Genomic DNA, 19,582 nt, shown 5'->3' with positions numbered 1-19,582 from the left:
ACATAAAATCTATGTAAAAGATACTTTGAAATGTTGGGAGAGAACCGAAGGTGGGACGGTGGAGGAGAAACAAGGTCAGTGAAAAGATAATACCATAGCATTACACCTCTAAATATTACTATTTTCAGATTATGAACTCACTAATACACCAAATTCTTGAAAGGTAGCAACTAAGATCTTCCTTGGCTATTTTTATCTCACAGATCAAGTGAACATAATCTAAGTAATACTACCCTTTGGATTATGTATCAGTTGGTTGTAATAGTTTGCCAAATCAGTTGGTTAAATGTTGACTACATGGTCAAACAGGACAATTAAAATTAACTGAAGGAAGGCAGTAATGACCACCCAAATCTAAAGCAAAATGGCTAAAGAGGTGAGATACAACTTCAGTATTCTTGCTTTTATTTCCATTGCCCACAAGTTTTTTCTAGTTCTCACAACTATGGGTCCACCCAAGCTTTTTTCTCTTAAAAAGGCTCTGCAGTGAGAAACAGAACAAAGGTGCAATTGATCAAGAAAGCATGTTTCCTGATAGTATTTACATTTTAAAATGGGAACAGGTTAAAGCAAACAAATCTCCAATTGGTAAAAACCGTACAAGCAATGTCTAAGAACAAGGAAATCTTTCTCAAGCTCCTCTACTCATCATTCCTGCCTCCAAAGAACAAGGATACTTTAAAATGTATCTCCCAGCTTTAAAAAAAAGAATGTTTTAAAACAATCATGATATACATCAAGTAAAATACAAGGATTATCGAAGTATGAGGATTTCTCCCATTTTCAACCACTTGAAGTTAGAAATACTCACAACCTTTCCTGAAAGTGAAAAAAGCATACAGGCTTTATGGAATTAAGGTGACTGTCCTATTCCCATTTCTGGCTCTTTCAAATACTTCAATTAAATTTAACATTCTAGTGTCATAAAATGAATCTAATAAACAGTAAGAGGAAGTAATTCAAATGCTCCAAATCTCAGAATGTGACAAAGTTAGCCCCAAGCTAAAGAACCTACACCATCTTTTCACTGTATTGCAGGGACTACCCACACCCAACCTAAATCAGATCTCAGTTCTTCCAATTTGCTTTTTTCAGTACTAGTCTGTGTGGAAACTTGCTAATGATTGGCTACTCTGATAAACCAATTAACGCTGTGTCAATAGCGAATTAACCAACTTATAAATTACATCCTAGCACTTTACAAAGGTCTCTAGACTTTAACTCAACGTACTGATAAGAGTTAACAGTAGAGCCTGCAATAATGATAAATGTTTGAGAGTATTATTTCTTTCAAGTCAGAAGGTCCATTTACTATGTTCCCCATTCTTTCTTGTGTGTTAAGGGCCTTTCAGGGTAGCAAGACCGGAAGTTGTACAGGTATTGTTGATACTGTAAAAGAAAATAAAGCCCCAAACCCCCAAACCAACCCCCCCACACCAAAAACCCACTTCCAGGGAGTACTGCACGCTAACCCACCCCTAATCTCCTTAATCCCCAATTAGATGGGAGTGAGATTGCCAAGACCAGCGTACTGAGCGAAAGGTCGGGGGCAGAGGAGCACGGCGTGGTTTCCGGCCTGCAAGCCCGAGGTGCACAGGTGGGCTCGGGAGCTAGGGGAGGCAGTGCTGGCTTGGGTTACCTGCAGCGAAATGGAGCGGGGTGGACTTCCTGCCCGCCGTGTCACGGCTGTTCACCTTCTCGGGCGTCACCAGCCTCTTGACTCGCTCCACGTCCCCGTTGCGGCACGCTTCGAAAAGCTCACGGGCGGCCGGCTCCACGGCCTCGGGTATAGCGCTCGCGCAGGCCGCACCGCCGCCGGCGCAGCGGCGGCCCGACATGATCCTGGCGGCCGCCGCTAGCAGCAGCGCTAGCAACGGCAGCAGGAGCCCCGGACCCGCGAGCAGGAGGGCGAGGCCCCCTGGAGGAGACGCGCTCAGGGCCTGGGCCGCTTGGCTCCCTGCTGTCACCGGAGTCGGCGCAGTCCCATGGCCGCGCCGCCGCGCGCCCCTAGCATCGGTCGGTGTCCTCCGGCTGCCCCGCGGCAGCGGAAGCAGCAAGAACCAGCCGTCCGAGTTCTGAAGCGACGCGGCGGCGGAAGCTGGCAAGGCCCCTCCTGAGAGCTCGGTGGAGCCCTGGGAGCTCACGTGACGTCGTTCCGCGCGTGCGCATTTGCGGGGATGCCGGCCGGGCAGCTCTGGGCGAGTGGGGCCGCGCGGAGGGGTTTGTGGGAAATATGAGGCGAGAGTCCTAGGTGGCGGCTGGAGAAGGGGCTTCGTCCCACCGCCATCTTTACAGTGGTTCGGCCGAAACCGAGCGCCTCTGCCTATTGCCTTTAAAAAAAAGAGAGGGCACAGATTTCCCGAGATGAATTTTCTTCCTGTTAATATACTGAAAAAGAGCCCTTGGAAGTTTCTCTCCGTTCTTGCATATTCTTTTGGGAGTGTTAGGGTGGAAATTTTCTGTATTTTAAGCTTCCTTTTCTCCTGTAAGATTTCTTTACCGTATTTCTCTCCTGAAGCCCCCGCAACTGCTTTTGTTTCTTGTAAGCCACTTTTCAGAAGTGAACCAAGTTTGGAAGAACTGCCCCAAGATAAAGGAAATCAAGAAAGTGATGAAAGTTATTCCAATTCTAAAGTAACAATTGAGAGGAACGGCTCTGATGAATTACTTTTTCATAGCAAGTTATGTGCTTAGTGCTGACTGGAAGACCTGTCTATAAGTCAGTATTGTACAGGGCACAGCAGTGGTGCCAATACGCTGGGCGTGCACATCTCCAGAAAAGGTTTCTGAATTGTGATTTTTTTTTTCTGTGACCAGGGAATACAAGGAAAACACCTAATTTATTTTCATGCTCAATGTAGAGGCATAGTTGTGAAAGATTTTCCTTACCTCAAGAAAAAAAAAAAAAGTAGATTGGTTTTGACTGCGTAACTATTCATGTTGACCTTTGGCATGCTGACAAGCTTTTCTCCCCTATCGTATTAACCTGTTTTTCAGGAAATCCAGTTTTTGTTTGGGAGTGTTGACTCACTGCTGAGCTAGAAGAGAATGTCCACTTTTTACAAAAGCATTTTTATAAATATGAGCGTTGTTATAAATATGTAAGTTATGTAATTGTATGTACTTAAAATGCTTAATATAAATCAAAATTTGTTTCATTTGAACTCACCAAAGTACTAGAACATTGTCAATATGATTGTTTCTTGTTTTTCTTCCTCATTTCACCAACTTGCCAAATATATTCCCAATTTTTATTACTGTTTCTTGTTCAGTAATTTCCACTTATGTATTTGCTTCTGATGTACGTGTCCCTTAACAACACGTTGTTTAGTTTTACTTTTTTTTGAAACAGGGTCAGGCTATATTGCCCAGTTGTTTTCCATCTTGTGGTCTTCCTGCCTAAACCTCTAGAGTAGTTGGGATTATAGGCTGAGCCACTGTGCTTGGTCACTTTTATTTGTTTTTTTTTTTTTTTTTTTTGAGCTTTATAAAAATATCGTTTTTTTTGTAATTTCTTTTCACTTAACAGTTTGTGAGACTCATGCATTCTTTTCATTGCTTTATAGAGTTGCATTAAATCAATATACCTCAATTTTTCAATTTTGCTGGACATTTGGTTTGTTTCCAATTTTTTTGTTATTATGAACATTCTTATCCACTCTTCTAGTACACCTATGCAAGAATTTAGTATGGGAGGCTTTCAGATATTATGCACTACTCATAGTATAAGAAATGCATTTGATGTCTTCAACCAGGAAACACACTCGCCTATATCCAATGAAAGTTTCTTAAAATAATAAAATTCTATTTGCCTGTCCTATGTGTTAAAAAAATGCTAATTGAGACTCTTAAAATGCATCACAGAGCTCACTAGTAAGTGTGACCCAAGTTTTGAAAAACACTGAAAGAAAGTATTACAGGAAATATAAATGTTCACTTTCCAAGGTAACATTGTTTTTCAAAGGAATTGTTAATAATGTCTATACCCACCTGCAGCATATAGGAGTTTTCATTTTTTATCACCCACCCTTGGTATTGGCAGAATAATTTTCCATCTTGGTAAATGTAAATGATATTTCAGAGAGATAGTAGTTGACTTTTTTTGAAATAGCAAATAATCATTAAAGAAATGCAATTCAAAACCACAGTGAGCTATAACCTCATACCCATTAGGATGTAAGTTACTATTAAAAAAAAATACAAGAGAGAAGTGTTGGTGAGAATGTGGAGAAATTAGAATATTTTGCACAATTTGTGGAATCAAAAAATTGTCATCTGTTATAGAAAATAATAGGGTAGTTCCTCAAACAAATTAAACATAGAGATATCAATCCACTTCTTAGTTTCTATATCTCTAAAAGAATTGAAGGCAGGATCTCAAGGAAATATTTGCACATCCTTGTTCATAAGAGCATTGCAAGAGCTGAGGGGTTCAAACAACCCAAATGTCCATGAATGGAGGATGAATAAGCAAAGCACACAAATACACACACATATATAAATATTATTGAGCCCTCAAAATGATGGAAATTTTGTCATATGCTATGACATGAGTGAATCTTTTTTATGGGAGTGGTGGTACCAAGAGATTGAGCCCAGAGGGGTTTAATGACTGAACCACATTCCCACCCCTTTTTATTTTTAAATATTTTAATTAATTATTTTCATGTGGTGCTGAGGCTCCAACCCAGTGCCTCTCTCGTGCTAGGAAAGTGTTCTACCACTGAGATACAGCCCCAGCCCACCTCTTTATTTTTATTTTGAGACAGGGTCTCACTAAATTGCTAAGGCTGGCCTTGAACTTGCAGTTCTTCTACCTCTGCCTCCTGAGTTACTGGGATTACAGGTATGGGCCAGTGCACCTGGAAACATGAGTGAATCTTAAGGATACAATGCTAGGTGAAATAAGACAGTCACATACGATTCCATGTATGTGACTGTCTTATTTGTATGTGATTCCATGTATGTGACTTGAATTAAATGTACTAGTTTGCTGAGGACTGCTATGAGCAAATGCCACAAAATGGATGGTTTAAAGAATTGACACTTATTACTGTATGGAGGCAAGAAGGTTCAAAATCAAGGTGTTAATTTCTCCTTGAGGCCTCTCTCCTTCTCACATGTCCTTTCCTCCACATGCACAACTCTGTTGTCTCTTTTGTGCCCAAAATTCCTCACCTCATAAGGAATCCGGTCAGATTGGATTAGAACCCATACCAAATGACCCCATATAACCTTGATTATTTCTTTAAAGGCTCATTCTCTAAATATAGTCACATTCTGAGCTACTGGGGATTAGAGTCTCAACAGAAGAATTGGGGGCTGGGACACAATTCAACTCATTATGTAAAGTATCTAAAGTAGTAAAATTCACAGAAACAGAGAGTAGAATGGTGGTTATTAAAGGCAGGTGAGAAAGGGAAATGGAAGATTGTTTAATGCTTATAGAATTTTGGTCTTATAAGATGAAAAATTTCTGGAAAAATGTTGTATAACAATACTTAAGATTACTGAACTATTCACTTAAAAATTGTTAAAATAAGCCAGGTGGCGTGGCCCATGCCTGTAGTCCCAGCAGATTGGGAGGCTGAGGCAGAAAGATTGTGGGTTCCAAGCCAGCGTCAGCAATTTAGCAAGGCCTTAAGCAACTCAGGGAGACCTTGTCTCTAAATAAAATATAAAAAAGGGCGGTGGATGTGGCTTGGTGGTTTAGTGCCCCTGGGTTCAATTCCCAGTACAAGAAAAATAAATAAATTAAAAGGTTAAGATGGCAAAAAAAGCTAATAAAATTGAGTATCTTAGTTTGTGATGCTATAACAAAGTATTCAAGACTGGGTTTTGTTTATAAATAACTATAATAAATAAAAAAACATTTATTTATTATAGTTCTGTAAGCTAGAAAGTCTAAGATGAAGGTGCTAGCAGCCTAGTGTACTGTGAGGACTGCTCTCTGCTTCTAAGATGTGTCTTGTTCCTGCAGCCTGTGGGGAGTAACACTGTGTGCTCTCATGGCAGGAGGGATGGAAAGCAAGAGAGCACTCCTTTCAAACTTAAGCCATTTTTTCAGGGTACTAATTCTATTCATAAGGGTAGAGCCCTCAGGTCTTAATCACCTCTCAATGGCCAAACCTTTTAATATTATTGCAGTGAAGATTAAATTCAACTTGAATCTTAGAGGAGTTTGTCTTTTGTCCATTTTTATCATGTTGTTTATCTTTTGCTATCATTTTATAAGCATTCTTCATAAATTTTGGATACTAATCCTGTCAGTTATATGTGTTGAGAATATCTTCTCCCAGTTTGTAGTTTGTTTTTGACTTTCTCAATGAGAAGATGTCTCAATTTCAAAGTAGTTGAATTTATAAAGATTTTCTTTATTTTTTTTTAATTTTAATATTTATTTTCTAGTTTTTCGGCAGACACAACATCTTGTTTGTATGTGGTGCTGAGGATCAAACCCAGGCTGCACGCATGCCAGGCGAGCGCGCTACCTCTTGAGCCACATCCCCAGCCCCAAATTTATAAAGATTTTCATCTAGAGTTTGTTTCTTAAGAATTTTCCTTTACCACATGGCTGTAAAGATATTCTTTATTTTCTTCTACAAGTTAAAAATTTTTACCTTTACATTTAAGTTATTAGTATTCATAGACTTGATTTTTGGGATTTATTATAGGATAACAAATTTTTCTAGTACCACTTATTAAGTGCTCCCTACTTTAAGAAGAGAACTACAGTGCCACATCAAGCTTCCTCATATTCACGAATTAGTTTGGGATTCTCTTTCATTCCACTGATTGATTTATTATCCTTCTTCCAATACCATACTCTTAATATTTAATAGCAGTCATTGGTCAATAGTAGCTATAAAATCCTCTGAAGCATTCATTATAAATATCTCCTATGTGGAGACATAGGCTAATTTTTTATTAGACCTTAATTCTGCTTCCTTTGAGGAATTTTGTTCATGGTTCTTGATTTTACCTTCTTGGATATTCTTCCTTATCCATTTTTCTTCATGGCCATACATGAAGAGGTTGTTGAGGAATATACCCTTCATGGGGACTGCACAGTTTTCTCAGCCTGCTTGCAGCTATGCAAATTTTAGAACCCAAAGTTTATTTTAAAACTAGAATAGTTGAATGATTTTTCAGTCCAGATTCTATGGTTGAACCTGTTAGTTTTTGTTTTTGGCAAAACAATTCCTTCTAAACTTAATTGGTTTCAGATTAATTTGCTTCTAGTTAATTTCATATACCTGTAATGGCACTTAAATTATTTTGCAGATACAATTCTCAAACTTGATTATTTCCTGCTTCCTGAATGCCATCGAGTTTTTCTTTCTTAATGATAGTTACTTTAAGGCCATTGGGCTTGGGAAGGAGGCCATTCCTTTAATTTATTCTTTTCCATTTGTCTCAATATCATCATCATTATCATGATCATTTTGCTTTACTGGAGATTGAATATAGGGATGCTCTACTGCTGAGCCCTTATTATTTATTTATTTTTTAAATGTTGAGACAGAGTCTTGATAAGTCGCCCAGGCTGGCCTTGAACTTGCAATCCTCCTGCCTCAGGCTTCCTAGTGAGGATTATGGGCATCTAATACCTACTTGGGTTTGAGTGTGAATTTGAGTGTGTTTTAATTTATCTCTTCTAGACTTATGGTGCCAATCTTTTTCTTTTTTATTTTATTTTTTTAAATTATGCATTCTAATTATACACAACAGTTGAAATTGTTGTTAGATATTCATAGATGCACAACCCATCTCAATCTTTTTTTAAAAATTTTTCTTTAAGAGAGAGAATTTTTAATATTTATTTCTTAGTTTTCGGCGGACATAACATCTTTCTTTGTATGTGGTGCTGAGGATCGAACCCGGGCCGCACGCATGCTAGGCGAGCACGCTACCACTTGAGCCACATCCCCAGCCCTCAATCTTTTTTAATATATATTTTTTAGTTGTTGATAGAAATTTTTTATTTATTTATTTATATGTGATGCTGAGAATGGAACCCAGTGCCTCACACATGCTAGGCTCCCCTGCCATTGAGCTACAACCCCAGGCCCCATCTCAATCTTAATGGCTCTTTGTTGCATAAAGTTTTTCTCAATTTCCTTCTTTTTTTTTTTTTTTTTGTCCTTTAATGCCCACAATTATGGATTCTTTTTATTCCCTTTAATTTTTGTTTGAAATCAGCCAATTTTATTTGATATCATCCTATTTTCTAATATCTTGCTAAATCCAACCAGTAACCAAAATTAACTTTTTGTTTTCCTAGTGTCTTCCCCTACAGAATATATAACTGTTAAAAAGAATTTGAACTTATGTAATGAGGGAGCTCGTAAAACAGCCTCTATAAGGATGTTGTCCTTTCATTTAATGCTAGAGTTTGATTTCTGTATGGCAGGTAGTTGAGAAAGGAAGAATATTAAGAGGTAGACTAGGATAGAAACCTGTATGAGCCCAGCTCTCACTACCTTCAAACTTGGTGATGTTGGTGTCTAGCAGGAGGAAAACTTTGTCAAGGAGACAGAGAAGCTGAAAGAGGAATCAGAGGAAATTGGAGTAATTACAGACCCAACTGTTGTTCCCACACCAATGAGGTGATCCAAAAGAAAGTTATCAATGTACATGAGCTGTAACAATGCCTGTTCTGACACTGGAACACAAAAATTATTGCTACTGCTTTGTTCTTCACGTCAAATATTCTGCAAAATAAGTCTCCTGTGGTCCACCCTAACCTAAATGATTAGAGAAGGGAATTTGGGGAGATGTAGTTTTACCTAGTGAAATTGACACAATACAAAGCCACATAGGTGTGTGTCTTCCCTCAAACTGTTTTATTGATTAGTTCATTTCCAATATCAATCCCAGCAGTTATTTTTCTTCCTCCTGTAGAAATGTATAAGTTGACTCTAAAATCTATATGGAAATGTAAAGGATCAAGAACAGTCAGGATAAAGGACAAAGCTGGGGGTGAGGTCTTAGACTACTAGATATCATGACTTCTTACATTACTGTTAATAATGAAGGCCATGAACCCAAGGATAGATAATATACCAAAGAAATAGAATAAAAAATCCAGAATAAAACTGACAGTATGTGCAATTATCTGATTTATGACAAAGAAGAAGCAATAGTACAGTAGTGAAATAATAGTCTTTTCAAAAATTGATACTGGAACAATTTCATACCCATATGAAATGATAAATTTTTGCCTGTGCTTCACACGATAGACCAAAAGCAATTGAAGCTAGATTAAGTCTGATAAAACTCCAAGAAAAAAGTACAAAGGAAATATATTTATAAGTTTGGAATAAGTGAAGATTTTTTTAACAATATGCTAACCATCAATAGTTGATGAATTTTTTTATCAAAGATTCTATTAAAAGTATAAAAAGTCAAGCCCTAGAGTAGGATAAGATAGTTACAATATATTTATATCCGACCACTGACTGGATGACCTTCAGATTTTATAAAGAACTCATATGAATTAACATAAAATGAGAAAATATTATAGAAAATGAACAAAGATTAGAACATTATCAACCAATAAATGTATAAACAACTCTATCAGTCTTCAGGGAAATGTACTTTAGAACCACATGAGATATCATTATATATCCATTGAAATGGCTACAATTTAAAGGAGTGACAATGCCAAGTGCTGAAGAGACATTGGAGTAATAGAACCCTTATGTACTGCTAGTGGGAGTGTGGGTTGGTACAACAACTGTAGAAAATTAGCAGTATCTATTAAAGCTGAATATATGCAAATCCCATGACCTAGCATTTCCAATTCTAGGCATAAGTCAATACACATATTGACTTACAGTACATATAAAAACTTATAGGCTGGGGATGTGGTAGAGCACATGCTTAGCATATGAAGTCCTGGGTTCAATCCTTAACACCACAAACAAAACAAAACAAAACAAAAACTTCATAAAACACTCATAATAGCTCCAAACTGGAAACTAGCCAAGTATCCAGAAATAGGATGAATACATTGTGAAAACAACATGGAAAATTGTAACAAACATAGTGGAAAGCAGAAGAAGTGAGTTGATTCAGATAAGCTTCAAAAACAGGCGAAAGTCACCTATGATACTAGAAGTCAGGAAAATGGTCACCATTTGAGGACATTTCTAGGAAGAAGCATAAATAAGCTTCTGGGTAGCTGTTAGAGTCCTAGTTCTTATTCTTGTTATTTGGATAACCAAACAAATAGCAAAAACAAACAAACACACAAAACAAAAAAACAACTTAAGATGAAATCTACAATTCTGTGAAAATATTTACATTAATCTCATCCCTTTGAAAAGTAATCAAGCTATATGCTTATAATTTGCATACTTTTCTTTAGTTTTGTTACATTTAAATAAAATCTTTACTGAACAACCATGAATTAATCCTCTCCAAACATGCTGCTGATTTTTTCTTCTAGTCAAATAATAAGGCATCAAGTACTAATCAAATAACAAAGTGTGGGATAGAAGTAAACAAATTTCACTGATCATCAGTTGAAATTCTAACATATAATAAATTCCATCTTTATCACTGAAGATGCCAAACAAATGCCCACTACAACTAGCAATAGTCAATCTCTTCCTTTAAATATAGAACACTTAATTTTATAATGAACATTTAATCTGAAAGCATTAGCAATTACACAAATAATTTTTATATACGTCTGGCTTTCTATCTGTCTTCTGGGTGAAACTCATTATTTTCATAAGAAAATCTTCAACATGAAATTTTTTCTTCTACTTAAAAATCTCATTACATTTTCAACATACTGACTTTTTCCTCTGTAGGAGTGAGAAAATAACATCATAGTTGCTTTGTATGAGTAGGTCTTCGAAATGGCTGCACATACATGTATCTTTAAACTTGCAAATCATCACAAGCTGGAATAGCTTTTACAGTTCTTGGTAAAGACAGCCATCTAGTGGAAATAGTTCTACTAATTTTAAAAGACTAGCAAATAAAGTGAATATGAACCCATGGCTCAACTGCAAACTGCCATGTTTAAGGCTTAAGAAGTATTTTTTTTAAAAAGCATTGAGTATTCTGATGCTCCTTACCTTATATTCAGGCCTGCAAGTGGGGAAAGGGATCTTGGGCTAGGGAGATAAACCAGTGCTTTGGTTCAGGGAATAGAGTGTCATCAGAATAGAAGCAGAATAAAAGCAGTACTGTATTCAAGTATGCACTGCTTTGGGCTGCTTTGACTGCTCCCTAAGATAACAGGAAAAATATAATTTTGTAGTATAGCAGAATATTTTTTAATGTGAGCTGAACAACCAGCACCTGGCTATGGTGTAGGAAGTGTAGTTGGCAGCTACCAGCTCAGTAAGAATTATAGGATAAGTTTTCCCTTAAATTGATATTTTAAAAAACTAAAGTCTACTGATATACCAAAAGTACTCAACAGCCCTGGATCTGAGAAGTAATGGTATAAAGCCAGGAGTTTGAATTAGGAATGTGAATACTTGAGTCAGATATGCTTTTGGTGTTTATCACCTGTATGACTTTGCTCATTTTACTTATCCAGATTACAGTTTTCTTATGGATAAAAATAACATAGTAATAACATGGTCACCTGTGACTTTTGTCTGGGAAGAGAACAACTCTTTCTTTTTAGTTCCTTGGATACTAGTTGTGAATTAGTGACACCCAAAAACACATAGTGAAACTCTCATTTATCATGTCTTACTGTCCATCCATGTTTAACTTATGAGGTCCATAGGTCACTTAATGAATTTTTATAGCATATGCAATCCTACAGTTAGAGGTTTAAAATTTATTAGCATTTTCAAAAATAAAGAACATTGAAATGATTAACAATAACCTTTGATAGGTTTGATGATGGATGCCTAGAGCTCTAGGTCAGATTTTATATTTTCTTTTCTTACTCTTTGTTTTCTTCTAAATTAGAAAATGTTAATTCACAATTATGAGCATCAGAGATGGGAAGAAATGTTTGCAGACTTTGTGAAGACTTTGGGGTTGAATATAGATCCTGAAATTTTGGGGAGACATTTCCAGAGATATATTTTGGAGAAGAACATATGTAATTCTCCAGTTAGTGATATAGATACTAATACTTCAAATTTTGGTTGTTTGCACCTCTAAGAAAAATTTCTTGACATTTCTGTTGCAGTGTGTGTTTGTAGTTTAAAAATATGCCCAATAATATACCATCTATTTATTTCTTTGAAGAGTAAAAAAACTCCCAAATATTTGTAGAGTGAAATGATTGTCTATTGAATCATTTTTATTACAATTTAGTTTTCTCATGAAATCCCAACACTTTAACCTCAGGATTATCAGCATATTTTTACCTTAAAATAAGTTCTGGCTAGTCAAGATACTAGGTATGGTACTCAGATATGCAGCTTATGGAAGTCTTTAAAAAGATCTTTACCAACATTATCAGAATCGAGAGCAAAAATTTATTCTGTCTTGATTTTAAAAGCTCATGTGATTACTTGTTTTATTTAGCATAAAAAACTTTGACCTTTTTAAAATTTGTTCTCATCCCAAGCTTAGTGTTCTAATTAGCCATACCTTGATCATTGTAACAGTTGTCTGTTTCCTACAACACCGAGTGAATACCAGAAGGTATATGTCAATTTTAGTCTGTGCTCTGTAACCATAGCCACCTGTGTGTTGGTGTTTCATTTGCATGGCAACATATACTGGTACTGTCCATACCCAGCGTTCTGTTACTACTAAATCCACTCACTATACATTTTCCATTTCACAAAATATTTGCTAACCATAGTTTCTTCTTCTGCAGCATGGATTCTCAGTTATAAATGCATAAAATCATCAAGTACATTCTGTTATCTATATTATCCATATGTACGCTATGAAATGATTCTTAAAGTTAGTGGTTTTGAGCAACTAAAGAGCTACTTTCTAGCATGGATATATGATAGTAACTACCTTCTAAAGCTATATTCCGGATATTCAGAATTAAGTGTTATAAATTCTGCTAATAGCCCATTATTATTTCTATGAGAAAAACATCAATTTTATTGATTATGGCTAATATTCCTAAACTTCTTACCAGTACTATAACTTATACTGGTTTTTATTATGAGGAATAAAATTTTGAGTGGTGCCTTTAAAATTTGGCCCCCCTTTTGCCCCTGGCAACCAAAGTATCTCAGTTTAAGACTGGAAAACAGAATTTTGTGCATATTAGTTACTGGAGAGTTCATGATGCTTTACTTACCGTAATGTTTCAATGATATGAGCTGTTTGAAACATTTTGGTAATAGATAATGCTCTAGCGACCATGAGCAAATGGATCATCAGTTCTCAAAAATCCTATGTTCCAGGTATTGATCATTATACTTAGTGGTACTTTTCTTTTGCAGATTTCATGTGAAGCCAAGTATACTCAGAGTACTCTGTACCAATTCTAGTTCTGTTCTCCCACTGTATACTTGTAATAGAATTCTTAATGATGATATTTCTATTATCTTTGATACTAATTTTTATAGTACAATTAATCACTTTTGAGTTTGATATATATTTTTGAACCAGAGAATATAACCCAACTTAATAGTAAAAAACTGCAAATTTTATAAATATGAAAATTAATGCAAAATGATATAAAAAGTTGTTTTAGATAAAAAGTCTTTTCATTGTTTTTTCCTCTGAAACTGACAAATTGCCTTTGAATACCAGTTTGAAATCACTGCCATCAATTTTGGCAATTTAAACAGCATTGATTTTGTATAAGAAGAATGTAAGTGGCATTGGGTTTTAAAGACAACAAGAAGATGCTGTGAACAGGAATTTTCGACACTGAGAGGTTAAGTATATATATCTCAGTGATTCTACCTATGGCTATCCCTGTATGAACACAACCCAAATCAAGGTAGAAAACATTTTCATTATCCTAGATAGTTATATCATATGTTACATCATGCTCCTTCTCAATTAGCCTTTCTGCCTCCCTCCAAGGCCTATTCTTTTTTTTTTTTTCCTTTGTTGTTTTTGTTGTATTACTCACTAGGCAAGCCCTCTACCACTCAATTATATCTCCAGCCCTTCTAAAGTTTTGTGACAGGGTCTTGCAAAGTAGTCAAGGCTGGCAGTGGCCTTGCAATCTTCCTGCTTTAGCCTCCTGAATAGCTGGGATTACAAGTGTGAGCCACTGGCTCGGCCTATTCATGAGTTTCATAAAAACATATGGTATGTACTCTTTTAAGGCTTCTTGTTGTCAGCCTAATGTTTATGAGATATATCTATATTGCCTTGAGGATCCATATTTCATTCTTCTAAATTTCTGAAGGGCATTCATATAGATATGTATAATCTATATGTATGCTACAAAGTGATTCATAATGTTAGTGTTTTTGAGCAACTAAAGAGCTACTTTATAGCATGGATATGTGATAGGAACTACCTATAATATATCATATATATATATATATATATATATATATATGATATATGATAGTAACTCATATATATGTATGTATACACTTAACATCTCAAGTAGCCTTTCCGCTAATTATATATATACATATAGACATATATATGTATATGTCATAATTTATTTGTCCTTTCCCTGTTAATGGGTATATGGTTATTTCCAGTTTTTTTGCTATTATGAATAAAACTCATATGAGTAATTGTGTAAAATCTTTGTGTGTTCCTATATTTTCATTTCTCTTGGATAGATACTTAAAAGTAGGATTGCCAGGCCATAGGGTGTGGATATAATTAATGTTATTATAAACTATATATCAAAGGAGTTGTACCAGTATATATTCCCATCAGCAATGTATGATTTCAGTTGATCTGCATCTTCTTCAATACTTGATATTGTCTTGATTTTAGCCATTCTTGTGAATATGTAATGGCATATAATTAAATTAGCTAAAATTTATTACTTTTTAAAAAATGCTGCATTTTTTGTTTTTGTTTATGCATTAGTTTTAAAATTATAAGACATCTTGTTTATAGAAATGTAATGTTTTTGATCTATTATTGACTTATTCCTAGAAAGAGCCTAATTGTTGTTCAAAATTATTATGGTTTAGGACATATACATATATTCTTTAGATTTAAAATGTACATCCTCAAGGATAATGTTACTTTAATGGAATCAACACTTGTGCATTTCAAGTTATTTAAAGCATAGTTGTTTTTAATAGCACATGATCTCTCGTATTTTCAGTTACTTTTATAAGATCATGAATTTGGACAGAATTTTATTCATTTATTTATTTAGGAATAATAAATTAAGAAGATAGTCAACTTCATCTTTATCTAAAAATTTGATTTTATTTTTACTATGGACAAATTGTATAAGTGAAAAACATAAGGTAGTGTTTTTTTTTAGGGGGTAACTTTTGTTTTCTAAAAATTAATTCCAAAAACTTTTATTTTAAATTACAAAATTTTGGTTTGCTAACTTTGCACTAGTGATGGCTTTTGATGTAGTAGCCTTTGCTTTAAATCCCCCCTTCAGATGATAGTTTTATTAAAATAGATCTGTAGGATTCTTCCCAAAGATGATTTTACTATTATGAGGTGAAATTTCAAAAAGAAGTAACATTTGAAATCTTTAAATTTCTGTCCTTAAAATAAAACTAAGCAAAAATTAAGAATGTGATCTCTAAGCCTATTTCTCTAACTGGTTTGGTTCCATATCTAGAATCTCCAGGTCTCTTTATGGCTGATCAGCTTTTTCATATTGAAATACTGTGTACATACACCACCATTCCTCATAGCTTTGGCTGTTCACGTGGAAGCTCACGTAAGAATATTAATTTCCGCATTATTTATGGTGGCCAATGTTTGGATGTTCTCTTAAGTGCCCCACACTAGGAGACTGGCTGGGTAAAATGTGGAAATTGCATACCATGGGAATAAGGCAAGAACTAGTAGCAACTATGTAGATTTACATATGGCATATAGATGAACTTAAAAGCAGAATAAAACAAAAGATAGATGCACACTACTACTTAAGAAAATTAAAACTACCTTTATCAAATTTTTTCATGCTAACCATGTATTTTGTAAGAACATAAACAAAAAGATATTCATTCATTGGCATAGTTGCCTACAGGGAGATTAAGGAGAGGAGCAGGGGATGGTGATTAATGGGAGAATAAATAAATAAAACATGGGCAAGACCCTGCACAGACCAATGATGATAATGAGACTTTAAGTGAAAAATATGATCAACCCAACCCTGTGCAGCTAGGGCATCCACCCCTCCTCCCACAAAAGATCTAAGATAAAAATTTCTGCACTCTTTCATCATGTATTTTCTCTCCATGTATATCTAATCTCTTCAGAAAAAGTTGTTCCAAGTGAGTTTGGGCATTCCTGACTTATACAATCTCACTTTTGAATTTGCCTTCAAAAAAGGAATTGTGAAAGACAGATTTTATATTTTTCCCAAATCACAATAAGAAGCAAAGAATTCCTCCAAGCCCCAAGTCAGAAAAGAATAAAAAGTAAAATGAAATATATCGCATAGTACTATTTATATAAATTAAAATTACCTGCACACAAAAGATATATTTTGCTAGAACATCTAACAACAAAAAGATTTTTGTCTAACTCATTGCTATCAAGCAGTGGAAGAGATCGTCATACATCCATATTGATACATGACAGTAAGAGTGGAAGTTTAAAGATGGGGCATGTGGGAAAAGACTTTGAAGGAAATTCAGTATGTTCTGAGCATTAAATTTGATACTTTATGTGTAGTCTCTCAACAACTCCTGAGGTCGGTTATGATCTTTGTTTTACCAATAAGAAAACTGAGAATTAAAAAACTCAATTATATTCTTAAGTGACAGCTCTTGAACGATAGAATTGGTACTCAAATCTTGATGAGTTCTCAAAGGAAGGCTAAAAAATATCTTGGTTATGCTTGAACTTGTTAGACCTAGTCCTCAAACTGGACAACCAAGACTTAAATAATATAAATGTTGGTGGAAGTTGTTTATTATTTCTGTAGCTCAATATTTCATATTGTATCTTCTTGATATGTTAAAGAAAAATCAAGCCCAGAATATGAAAATAACTTACCCTGTAATTAAGAGCATTTATTTTTTCAGTTTTCCCACATATGTGGTACTTTTCCATGGCCTTTAAAAACATATTTGTTACTCTTTAACTGTGTTAAAAAAAATGTGGTCTGGTTTGTACATAACATACTGCAATCAAATTGAGATCTTACTTTGCAGCTAGTTACTCATTAAATGGAACATATGATTATCAGAGAGTTGACATTGATTAAAGTTGAAGCTGGAGCCCTGAATTGCCTATTAAACTTCTACCACTGATTCCAATAGGAAGGAATTTGTAGTAGTTTATTTTTGTTACCTTATTATAATGTGATATTGACAGCATGCAATCTTCCAAAACAGATTTCCCAAGGAAAGATAGTTTCTCCTTAAAAACATTTTGTGTAACTAGATTCAGATGTATACAGAAATAAATTATCTATTGAGTCAAATTATATTTATATTCAGTTTTTATATCTTGAACTTAAAATATCAATTATAGATTACCAATTATTTAGTTTATAATTTTTTTTTCTTTTACTCAGGCAGAGGGCAGGAAAACTGAGGCCTGGGTACAGGAAAGGGAAAAAATAGGAAATATAGTGAATACCAGTGACAAAAAGATTTCTCTTTTAATTGAGTAGAAGGGAAATAAAATAGACAAAAGAGAAAAAGAATTGGAATGACTTGTCATTGGGTACAGGCAGAATGAAGTATAAATTTGGCTCTAAATTTTGTTAGAATAGTTTTTAAAGAATGAGGTGTTTTGGTGCCTAAGTGGGTGCAAACTGAGAAACAATCAGAAATTTGGCTTTTAATTTTGGATGATATATTTCTAAGGGTATAAGCCCATCCTGGAAAAAGCTTACTCTACATGTTCCCTGCTAAGAACATCAACTAATGACTACAAAAAAGGAAATAGGCCCTGTCCAAATTAGAAGAAAAATATGGTCTTCCTTATACCTCTTGAAGTGACACTATTTAAAACTGGGGTGCCCAAGTTCCTATTCTTTCCCTATGGCATGTTGGAGATGGCTCATGGAGAGTGTCTTTGGTTATGATTTCCAGATAAGAGAGCAGGATAGTCCACTAACACTGAAAGGGGAAGGAATCAGCTACCAATTTTTGTCACTGAGGCAGGTACCAGACTGTTTTAAACAGGAAAGGGTGAGAAATATGTTGGCAATCAATTTGGTACAGCATAAATGCTGTTGTTTGCCAATCTATATTCTGATTTAAAATTCATACTTTTGATTTGGTAATGGTGCTGGGCATTTTGGAAGGGATGGTATTGGATGAGGAAATTGATATCTGATCAGTTGAGTACCCTTTATTGTTCTTCCTTAGGAAAGACTTTGCAAGGAGCAATTGGTTAAAATTGATGGATTCCTGCAGCAGTTCCCAAAGAAGAATTTGGCTGTTTTTTTTTTTTAATATTTGTTTTTTAGTAGTTGGACACAATACCTTTATTTCACTTATTTTATTTTTATGTCGTGCTGAGGATCAAACCTAGGGTCTCGCATCTGCGAGGTGAGCGCTCTATCGCTGAACCACAACCCCAACCCCAAGAGAGAATTTGGCTCTTAATTTATTGATGTTGATAGTGGTGTCCTACTTTATAGCTTAAGCTAGAATTTCTCCTTGGCTCAATAGATTGCTGATAATTCTTGGAAAATAAAGGTTTTATTTTTAAACGTTCATCTGCACATTGGTTACATAAATTGGCAGGTCAGTGATTCTATAATCTTTCCATTTAACAAGTATTCATTGCATTCTTACTGTGTTAGTTAGTGTGTGAGAGATTTTAAAAAGTACAATGCATTCTGGAGGATTTCTTTGTAAGAAACTTTGATTCTTATTAGAGAGATAATTATAATTCACATAAAATATTATAATACAAATACACATGTATATTTAAGTGAAAATTTGAGTAAAAAATTGTACAAATTTAATTAAGGGAAGAGCTTGTTCTGGTCTGGAAAGTTTTCTTGGAGAAGATTGGACTTTAATTTGGACTCAAGGGACAAGGAAGGATTTAGATAAGAGGAAAATAATGTATTCTAAGTGGTCAAGACTCAATTTAATGTTTAGAAAAAAATTATGATGTACATACACCATATATAATTGAAAATAAAGTAATTCTAAAATTGTAAATCATAAAATGTGTATGTCTGATGAAATTATTTATTCCAGATTTTCTAGTTGGAAAATTCTGGATCAGTCCATCATTATTGAGTTGTAGTGTTTTCAATATCTACTTACTTTGTCTATTGAATCATTCACCACTGGGAGTGGAAAGATCAGCAGCTTAGATGTAACATAGAGTAAGAGGACAATAAGGAGAGTGTTTTTAATTTTACTTAAGCTGGAGGGTTTAGATTAGAAAATAATGGGAGATAAATTTAATGGGTTGGTGTGATTGGTTTCGGAATCTTTGGTGACTAGACAAACATTATGTGGTAGATGATGAGAAGCTATTAATGGTTTTACAGTGTGGTAGTAGACATATAAAAGAAGCATTTTAG

At 34.9% G+C, this 19,582-nt stretch overlaps 1 protein-coding gene across 1 annotated transcript in view; it reads right to left on the bottom strand.

Moving 5' to 3' along the window:
* Tnks2 (tankyrase 2) overlaps positions 1-2,099 on the bottom strand; it is a 62,328-nt gene extending 60,229 nt beyond the window's left edge. Inside the window, exon 1 of the mRNA XM_076835290.1 lies at positions 1,640-2,099. Within this exon, the coding sequence (XP_076691405.1) occupies positions 1,640-1,838 (199 nt within the window). The 5' untranslated portion in view covers positions 1,839-2,099. The remainder of the gene's footprint in view (positions 1-1,639) is intronic.
* Positions 2,100-19,582: the final 17,483 nt, after the last annotated feature.

The sequence above is a fragment of the Callospermophilus lateralis genome, chromosome 15 (assembly GCF_048772815.1).
Source record: "Callospermophilus lateralis isolate mCalLat2 chromosome 15, mCalLat2.hap1, whole genome shotgun sequence".
Lineage (NCBI taxonomy): Eukaryota > Metazoa > Chordata > Mammalia > Rodentia > Sciuridae > Callospermophilus > Callospermophilus lateralis.
The sequence above is the reverse complement of the archived record's forward strand: the minus strand, read 5'-3'. Positions and strand labels throughout refer to the sequence as shown.